The following is a 10240-nucleotide window of genomic DNA, read 5'->3' on the forward strand; positions in this document are numbered from 1 at the left end:
AAAAAAAAAAAAACCAAGAGAGAAATTCATATTATTATTATACAATATATTTTTAAAAAGACTGCTGCATGCAAAGGAAGGATCAGAAGCCATGTCCTCCAGGGACAGCCTGTTTTCTGTTAGGGCAAAAAAAAAAAAAAAAAAAAAAAAACCCATGAGAGAGAAGTGATGGGAAAAACTGATAGGTTAAGAAGTTAAAGTTTACAGTGGTAGTTCTAGAAGGAAGGCAAGAGAGAGAATGAGATTTTTGAAGGTTTATTTTATATAACGTGGCATTGTTACTACTTTTGATTCAAGTAATGATGGCTAGTGAATCCAAGACCTCTGTGTGGTTATGTGTATGTAAAACCATGTAGAGTCAGCTCTCAGTATCTGTGGGTTCCACATCTGTGGATTCAACCAACCTTGGATCGGCAATATTTTTTGGGGAAAAATAACAATGTTTTAAATGCAAATTTAAAAATTTAACAACTATTTACATAGTGTTTATATTGTATTAGGTATTATAAGTAATCTAGAGCCGATTTAAAGTATATAGGAGGATGTGTATAGATGATATGCAAATACTATACCATTTTATATAAGGGATTTGGGTATCTGCTGTTTTTGGTGTCCCCAGGGGTCCTTGAACCAATCCCTCACCGATACTGAGGGATGATTTCATGTGTTAATAGTGGCATATCAGGAAACCATATTTAATTTGGGAATAGTAAGAGTATATACTTACCTACCAGCACAACCTAGCAAATATTTCTTTCTCTTTATAAAGGATATTTGTGCATTTAAAAAGTGAGAATACATTTAATTGCCTTAGTCTTTATTCTTCTTCTTTTATTGTTTTTGTTTTTTAATAAGCCTCCAGCTGTTCCAGACAATAGAAGACAGGCAGAAAGTCTTTCATTAACTAGGGAGGTTTCCCAGAGCAGGAATCCATCAGCTTCAGAACGTTTACCTGATGAGAAAGTCCAATTGTTTAGCAAAATGAGAGTGCTGCAGGAAAAGAAACAAAAAATGGACAAATTGCTTGGAGAACTTCATACACTTCGAGATCAGCATCTTAACAATTCATCATGTGAGTAAATCTGGTTCAGCAGTGTTGGGTGTAAGACACAGAAATATATATACTGTCACATAATTTAGCGTTTGGTGAATGAACACGTAGCTCCTCAAAAATATTTGTAGGGACTTCAGACCTATATTTGAAAAGTTTTTAAGTTACAAGCCAATATATATAAAAGCGAAATACGTGGTAAATCAGTTTTATAATTCAGAAAAGGGAAGCAATACAGTTGGACCTTGAAAAATTAGTAGGATTTTAATAAGGGAAAGGTAGAAGAGAAGGTAATATTTGATACGTGCACATAATAATACTGTGTTTTTTTAACATATTCAAAATTTTGCCTTAAAAGTTAATCCAGTTAGTACTTTGATTTAAAAACCCAAAACTATGAAACATAGAGTGTTGATTAAAAAAAAAAAAAATCTGTGAAAAACTTGTATATATGGTTTAGTATGGAGAGTCCAGAACTTCTAACTGCTGAACTTGTATTCATTTTTTAAAAATATATAGATAATCATCTCAGACAGCTGTAACTTCAGGACCTATCTTTTTTGTTCCACACATACTTAACCTTCTTCATCTAAATCAGATCTAGTCTTCAGTTCCTTAACCTTTTCAAACATGGCTCCTGTCTCTTATCCAAGTAGTAATAGAGGCTCGAGCATTAGAAATTGAAGAGGCAACTTCCAACTAGTCTTTAAACATTCTAGCTGTTGTCTAATTAAAGAAAATAGGGATTTTGAAACAACAAAACCATTTTCTCTGGAGCCTCTGGTCCTTATTATCCACATATCTCCTTTTTCTTTTCCACCCACAAAAGAACCTTAATATTCCTGCCCTAAAACATATCCTTTCTCTTCCCTGACTTCTGCTAGTCTCTTCCTCCTCTCGAGTATAATCCCAGTTTTTATCCTTCACAAACACATGAACACAACTAAGAAAAACTTAACATGTGGTCCGGGCGCGGTGGCTCATGCCTGTAATCGCAGCACTTTGGGAGGCCAAGGTGGGTGGATCACCTGAGGTCGGGAGTTCGAGACCAGCCTGACCAACATTGAGATACCCCATCTCTACTAAAAATACAAAATTAGCTGGGCGTGGTGGTGCATGCCTGTAATCCCAGCTACTCTGGAGGCTGAGGCAGGAGAATCACTTGAATCTGGGAGGCGGAGGTTGTGGTGAGCCAAGATTGTGCCATTGCACTCCAGCCTAGGCAACAAGAGCAAAACTCCGTCTTGAAAAAAAAAAAAACAAAACAACATGAAAGTTGCACTTAAGTCCTCGTGTTCAATTTTGTATTCATAAAGTAGCACTCTGTGTGCTGATGACTCTTAAAGGCCATTTTTTTCCTCACTGGGAAGCAGTGTGAGAACAGCAGCAAAAGGTAGAATGGTCAAGGAATAGAATGAGGAGACTACTGGAAACCACCCACAGGAATTGTGGTACTAAAGTGAACAACAAATAATGATGATTCTTGTGAGAAAGATACTGGTAAATGACAGCATCTTTGAAATGGTAGGAGGTAGAGAAGTGCAGAAATTCTTAATCTTTAATTCCTCTTAAGCATGATTTATATTTGATAGTAAAAGAAGTTAAATAGAAAGTAATTAAATTTAGTTCAAGGACCATGGAGGATTAGCCATTGTCTAATTAGCAGATTTTTATTGCTGTTTAATATTTCATAGTTTGAGGTACCATGGTCTTTTTAACACTGTTCTTTCTCTCCTGGAGCAAGACAAGTTCCTTCTTGGTGTCCAGATGTAACTTCTCTGGTCTGTGGGTATGAAAAACCGATGAAGACCTAATCGGCTTCAGCTACCTGATAAAAATTACAGATTGAGTACTGCACATCATTCATAGTGGCCCTGTTTAACTTAACCTAGAACCAAGTTTATCAAGTTAGTTACCAAATTTAGTCGTTAGTTAAAACTAACTAGAGTTCTCCTCTAGTTAGTTTTCCAAGGTAGAATATCATTATTCTTGTCAATTTCCGTCTTTTCTTCTTTCCTTTCTGTTTTAACCCGGTGGTTATAATGTAAAGGTGATAGAGTCTCTGGAAGAAAGAGGTAAACGTGTCTTCTGTGTGCATTTTGATGTGTTTAATTGTGGAGTAAGTTAATAAACAAGTTTCTAAAATTTAAATCTGCAGAAACTAAGTTGTTAATCATTTTTGCTTTTTATTTTTCAGTATTAAAGCCAACTGTAAGTGTTTGTGTATAGTAACTGGTGATTTAAAGAAAATTTTTTTTGTGTGCCTTCTTCAGCCTCTCCACAAAGGAGTATGGATCAGAGAAGTACTTCAGCTCCCTCTGCTCCTGTAGGCTTGGCACCGGTTGTCAATGGAGAGTCCAGTAGCCTCACATCATCTGGTCCTTATCCTGCTGCTGCTTTAGTCTCTCAGAATGAGAGTGAAAATGAAGTCCATCTCAATCCATCTGAAAAACTCCAGTAAAACATTTACAATCATTGTTTACATAGATTAAAGTTAAATAATAGGGATAAATGTTTTTTTTCCTTTGTGTTGAAAATTCTGGCAAAACGAGATTTATTTAATTTTGTAAACATTCTTAAGTGATAGGTAGAAGAGGCGTGTGTGTGTTGTATGTGTATAATTTGAGTTGTCTAAGAGATGTGATGTAACACAGTTTCTGTGAACAGATAACTACTTTCTTGTTTTTCAAATAAAGGATAAAAAATAAGACTACAGTTAGAATATTTCTGTATTCAGATGGTTTAGAGACCAGGCTGTAGAATGAGACAGCCCTGAAATTGTATCACACAAGGCTGTGTTACCGTGTACAAATAACTTAGCCTTACTAAGCCTGTATTTCCTCATCTGCAAAATAGGGATAATAATACACCTGTTCAGAAATATGTTTTCATTAAAAAATGTTGGCACAGTTCCTGGCACTTACATTCAGAACTCAGCAAACTTAATTCTTATTTTTGGTAAACGTAGTATGTAGTGTATAAATCTCATATGTGCAGACAAATCAAGAACCTTCTATACATGCTCAGTAATGTCTGTATACCTGATTTGCCTGAGAGGTAGTGTTTGAGTAGTACTTCACACTTTTGATACTTGAGAAACCTAGAAATATTTTTGACATCAAGTTTTGTGCTATTATCATTTACACCTGCTTAAAATGAACAATTAAATTGAAATTGGTTTTCTTATGCTTTTGTCCCTAACACAGCATAAAAAAAAAAATGTGACATTTTGAGTAAGCCATACTTGGCATTAAACTCATCATTTTAAAGTCATACCCCCTGGATAGTACACCAGGTGGATATTTCATTAGGTCTAAATTTTGTTTGTGTTAGCTGCTATTATATGAAAATAATGTCTGCATTAATTTGCTAAAATGGGTGTAAATCTTATAAATTTTTTGTTTATCAGAAAGTTAAATGAAGTTCGAAAGAGATTGAATGAGCTAAGAGAATTAGTTCATTATTATGAACAAACATCAGACATGATGACAGATGCTGTGAATGAAAACAGGAAAGATGAAGAAACTGAAGAGTCAGAATATGATTCTGAGCATGAAAATTCTGAGCCTGTTACTAACATTCGGTAAGAACTATTTTTGGGATGTTTTTCCAGCATATTCATTCTATCTTGATACTTTTAATGTGGAAACAAAAATACTTCATTTGAGTATTTACTATTTGCCTTTTATTTAAGCTTTTCTCTTGTAAGTCTACTATTTTGGTCAGTGTAATCATCTTTGCCCTGTGAAGAAAAATGAATAGAGAAGTATGGAGTACAATTGTTGAGTAAATTTGCTGTTTGTTAGATTGAATTTGAGTAAATCATGAGATGTCTCTAACTTAGCATTTTGCTGTCTCTTTATTTTTAGGTGTAATTTTCATTTTTTTCAGATGTTTTTCTACTTAAATATCACATATGCACAAGTTAATGAAAAGCAGGAGTCGATTATTCAATTTAAATTTTAATGGAATAGCCAACCATGTTCTTGGTTTGGAGTTATTTTATTAGCAGTTCTAAACTTTGATTTCTTTCTGTCTTTTTTTGTGCCTTAAATAACTTCAGGCTGTTTTCTTTCTTCTAGAAATCCACAAGTAGCTTCCACTTGGAATGAAGTAAATAGTAATAGTAATGTACAATGTGTTTCTAATAATAGAGATGGGAGAACAGTTAATTCTAATTGTGAAATTAACAACAGATCTGCTGCCAACATAAGGGCTCTAAATGTGCCTCCTTCTTTAGGTATGACTGACTGTATTTACAGATAATTTAGCTGTGTTGTTCTTACAAAGTGGGTTTTTGTTCATGTGTGCTCTTAAATTTATTTTTTAAATTACCAATTTTAATTATGCATGTTTTCAGCAGATTGTCGATATAATAGAGAAGGAGAACAGGAGATTCATGTTGCACAAGGTGAAGATGATGAGGAAGAGGAGGAAGAAGCAGAGGAGGAGGGAGTCAGTGGAGCTTCGTTATCTAGTCACAGGAGCAGTCTGGTTGATGAGCATCCGGAAGATGCTGAATTTGAACAGAAGATCAACAGACTTATGGCTGCAAAACAGAAACTTAGACAGTTACAAGATCTTGTTGCTATGGTACAGGTAAATACTGCTTGGTCTTCTAAAAACCTGTTTGTCAGATAGTATAGTCTTAAGTAAAATGTGTGTATGATAATTACTTTGGTTTAATTATACTAATACACTTACATGTGAGGTTTAAATTTTTAGCACTTTACGCTCTGTACGTCAGAGGTCAGCAACCTTTTTAAATTAAGAGTGAGTTGGTTAGATAGTTGAGGCTTTGCGGCGATACAGTCTGTGTCACAACTTCACAATGCAAAAGCAGCCATACATAATACATAAATGAGAATGATTATTTGCCAACATAGCTTTATTATAAACAGTATAGCTGTTTTTATTTAAAGAAACAGAAGAGGTTTTGTTGTTTTTGTTTTGCTGACAACTCTGGCCTTATATCATGTAGAACTTGCAGCATCTCAATGAGGTAGATATTAAATAGGTGAAAGACATCTTAATTGCCAAAGTTTATATGACTGTCCAAGCCAGAATTCAGACTTCCTGATACCAGAGCCTGAGATCTTAACCTACTGTATGTAAAAGAAAAACCATATGTTATTCAGTAAGGTTAAAGTTAGAACTATTAATCATAAATTTTAAAAAGCAGTTTATACATATTTTGTGTTAATTGTTATGCAGTTAACTGTAATTGTATAAATATGCTATTGTATGTTTATACAAATGTAAAAATATACAGTTACAGTTAATTACATAGCGATTAACACAAAATATGCATACACTTATAATTGTATATGCAGTAATAAAATTGTAGTTAATTACATAACTATTAGCACATTATAAAGGTGTTGTGTATATAAATCATATAAAATAGTTTTTGTGTATGAAAAACTCAAGTTTTATTAACAGTTTCTTTTGAAATGCTATATACTTTGAATTACTTAAGTGAAAAGGGAGTGTGCTCTCTCAGTTCAAAAAAAGTACGTATTTTTATTTTTATTTATTTGCTGGGGACAAGGTCTTGCTCTGTCACCCAGGTTGGAGTGCAGTGGCATGATTTTGGCTCACTGCAACCTCCATCTCCCGGGTTCAAGCGATTCTTCTGCTTCAGCCTCCCAAGTAGCTGGAATTACAGACATGTACCACCACACCTGGCTAATTTTGTATTTTTAGTACAGATGGAATTTCACCATATTGGCCAGGCTGGTCTTGAACTCCTGGCCTCAAGCAGTTCTCCCACCTTGGCTTCCCAAATTGCTCAGATTACAGGCAAAAAAAGTACATAATACTAGTAAACTCCCTCTTCACCTCCCTTAATAATCCCATTCTTCTTCACTGAAGTTGCTAGGTCTTTTCTGTGCAGTTAGGTACATTACTATGCACCTATTTTTAAAAAAATACTTGATGTTTTGTGCTATGTTTCTTTGTTTTTACAAATTGTATGTATAATACACTAAGTATTGTAGCTTTTTTCCCCACTCCACATCCTGTCAGAGAACTTTCATGTCGGTATATATAGTTCTATATAATTATAAGTAATTAAGAAACACAGATATGATAATTATAAAATGTTAATACTGTATATATATATACACAATACATGTAGTTATTTTTAGCTGCAGTATAGTTTCTGTATATTGAAGAACCTTAATTTAGTTAATGTGTAATATCATCTAGTTAATATATACTTGTTTTCTGTCTTTCACTATTTAGAAACAATGCACCAAAGAACATACTTGCACAAGCTTCTGTGCATTTGTGTTTTTTAAGAAAGATTTGGGGAAGTGGAACTACTATGTCAAGAGTTTGTGTACATTTTAAAGGACACAACTTAATTGGTCTCTAGAACAATTATTTTTCTAGAGAGCAATTTTCTATATGTATTTCCATGTGTATTTATATTTCTATATGTACAGAATTTTTGATATGTATTTATATTTTTCTATATATATTTTTTATATTTTAAAATTTTAAATATTTTTAAAAAATATTTTACATTTTTCATATTTTTTATATTTTATATGAGAGTTCATTTCTCCACACATTGATTACATTTTATTTTATTGATATACTGTAGCTTGTTTAACCATTAATGGAATTGGCCTTTTCCAAATTTCTCAATTATAAGAAGAGTTGTTGAGGTGAGATAAACATGTATGCAAATACAAACATGTGTAAACAAATGTATATAGAACACGTGTAAACATGTATACAATCATGCTTTCTTTACTGCTTTAATATTTTAACGTAAATTTTACAGACCAGTGGTATTTACTAAGGTGTGAATTGGATAATATCTTTAGGTATCAAGACTGTTTTAATGTAAAGATGCTCTTTCAGGATGATGATGCAGCTCAAGGAGTTATCTCTGCCAATATGTCAAATTTGGATGACTTCTACCCAGCAGAAGAAGACACCAAGCAAAATTCAAATAACACTAGAGGAAATGCCAATAAAACACAGAAAGATACTGGAGTAAATGAAAAGACGAGGTATGTTAAGCTTTTGGCCTTCATTTAATATAGTAAGAATTTAGTGCCTGTTTTGGAGAAGGTACTCAGCTAGGTACTATGTTACGTTGTGCCTAATGCTTCATCAGATTTTATTGGAGTCCATAAATATAATGTCAATTTAATTGTAGAGAGAAATTTTATGAGGCTAAACTACAGCAGCAACAGAGAGAGCTAAAACAGTTGCAGGAAGAAAGAAAGAAACTGATTGACATTCAGGAGAAAATTCAAGCATTGCAAATGGCATGCCCTGACTTACAGGTAATTATGAAATTTATTTCTACTTGTCTGAAAAAAGATGTTTAAAATCTGATGTCAACTGAAAGTACTCTTTTTTTTTTGAGACGGAGTCTTGCTCTGTTGCCCAGGCTGGAGTGCAGTGGTGCGATCTCAGCTCACTGCAAGCTCTGCCTCCCAGGTTTGCGTCATTCTCCTGCCTCAGCCTCCTGAGTAGCTGGGACTACAGGCACCCACCACCACATCCGGCTAATTATTTGTAGTTTTAGTAGAGACAGGTTTCACCGTATTAGCCAGGATGGGCTCGATCTCCTGACCTCGTGATTCGCCTGCCTTAGCCTCCCAAAGTGCTGGAATTACAGGCGTGAGAAAGTACTCTTTTTTCTAATATTAAGGTGACAGAATTATGTCTAGTAATTTTGTGATTAATGAAGTGGATGAACTGATGAAGAGCTGGGGGTATACATTTACAGTATAAAAGATAGCACATAGGAATTGACTCTCTGATAATTTTCATTCTTATTGGGCTGGCTGGCCATAGATTCAGAACATGTGTACTCATAATTGTTTATTATATTAAAATATACTGGTTTGACTTTTGCAGTTATGGACCAGCATTTGCATCTTTTACTGGCCTGAAATAATATAATAAAATCTTTAAACCACTGTAAGTTATCTAAGAAAAATAATTGTATGTGGTTTAAAGGGTAAGTTGTATATACTTTTGCTTATTAACTAGTACCCTATACATGGGTCTTGAGATTGAACAGAGAATAAGGGGCTGTGCACAGTGGCTCACACCTGTAATCCCAGCACTTTGGGAGGCTGAGGTGGGCAGATCATGAGGTCAGGAGATCAAGACCTTCCTGGCTAACACGATGAAACCCCGACTCTACTAAAAATACAAAAAAAATTAGCCAGATGTCGTGGCAGGCACCTGTAGTCCCAGCTACTTGGGAGGCTGAGGCAGGAGAATGGCCTGAACCCGGGAAGCAGAGCTTGCAGTGAGCCAAGATCTCGCCACTGTACTCTACCCTGGGCGACAGAGCGAGACTCAGTCTCAAAAAGAAAGAAACAAACAAAAAAAAACAAAACAAAAAAGAAAATATCTTTGATGATATCAAATAATAATATGGGAAGGGGATAATAATTCCTTCTGATATTTTCCCAGAGTTTATTGGGTAGCTTTATCTTCAGTTAGGTTGTGTTTTCAAAGAAAGGAAAACACATCAAATGTGTTTATTTTCTAAACCCTTGCCTTTCCTACTTTAATCCTTTTTCTTTCCTTGTCTCCAATCTAAATAATATCTAGAGAAATAAGTTGCAAAGTTGGGTTGAGTATACAAAATTTTCCATTATGTTTTATCCCTATTGTTTCTGTTGTTCCTGAGGGCTTGTGTTTGTCAGTCTCAGCTTGTGTTTTCATCTTTGTTTTCTTATTTGAAGTTATCTGGATGATGATGGTAATTGGGGTGTGATAGCAGATTAAATATGGCACTAGAGCCCTAGTGCCATATTTAAAGTACCTGCTTTTATTAAATTAATATAATTGCTTTAATTCCTTGTAACTTTTTTTGTGAATTCCTTTTTAGCTGTCAGCTGCTAGTGCGGGTAATTGTCCCACCAAAAAATATATGCCAGCTGTTACTTCCACCCCAACTGTTAATCAACACGAGACCAGTACAAGCAAATCTGTTTTTGAGCCTGAAGATTCTTCAATAGTAGATAATGAGGTATTGTAAATTGTACTCTGTTGTTCCTGAGTTAGTCTTTTTTTTTTGCCTTTTTTTTTTTGTTCTTCAGTAAGGCACATCTTAAGAAAGGAAACTGAATATCCTTGAAACATGTTTGTAAATGGTAGTCTGTTTTGTGCCTTTTTTAGTAGACACAAAAATGTAATTGTAGATTA

General features: G+C 34.4%; 1 protein-coding gene across 3 annotated transcripts in view; it reads left to right on the forward strand.

The window, feature by feature from the left end:
- The window catches only part of PCM1 (pericentriolar material 1), a 114498-nt gene that overhangs the window by 30172 nt on the left and 74086 nt on the right, over positions 1-10240 (forward strand). For all 3 annotated transcript variants that reach the window (XM_011979603.1, XM_011979602.1, XM_011979604.1), the window contains 8 exons: positions 856-1072; positions 3325-3508; positions 4461-4634; positions 5134-5291; positions 5415-5650; positions 7925-8076; positions 8226-8355; positions 9924-10064. In XM_011979603.1, coding sequence (XP_011834993.1) covers positions 856-1072; positions 3325-3508; positions 4461-4634; positions 5134-5291; positions 5415-5650; positions 7925-8076; positions 8226-8355; positions 9924-10064 — 1392 coding nt within the window. The remainder of the gene's footprint in view (positions 1-855; positions 1073-3324; positions 3509-4460; positions 4635-5133; positions 5292-5414; positions 5651-7924; positions 8077-8225; positions 8356-9923; positions 10065-10240) is intronic.

This window comes from Mandrillus leucophaeus, unplaced genomic scaffold (assembly GCF_000951045.1).
Source record: "Mandrillus leucophaeus isolate KB7577 unplaced genomic scaffold, Mleu.le_1.0 Scaffold204, whole genome shotgun sequence".
Classification (NCBI taxonomy): domain Eukaryota; kingdom Metazoa; phylum Chordata; class Mammalia; order Primates; family Cercopithecidae; genus Mandrillus; species Mandrillus leucophaeus.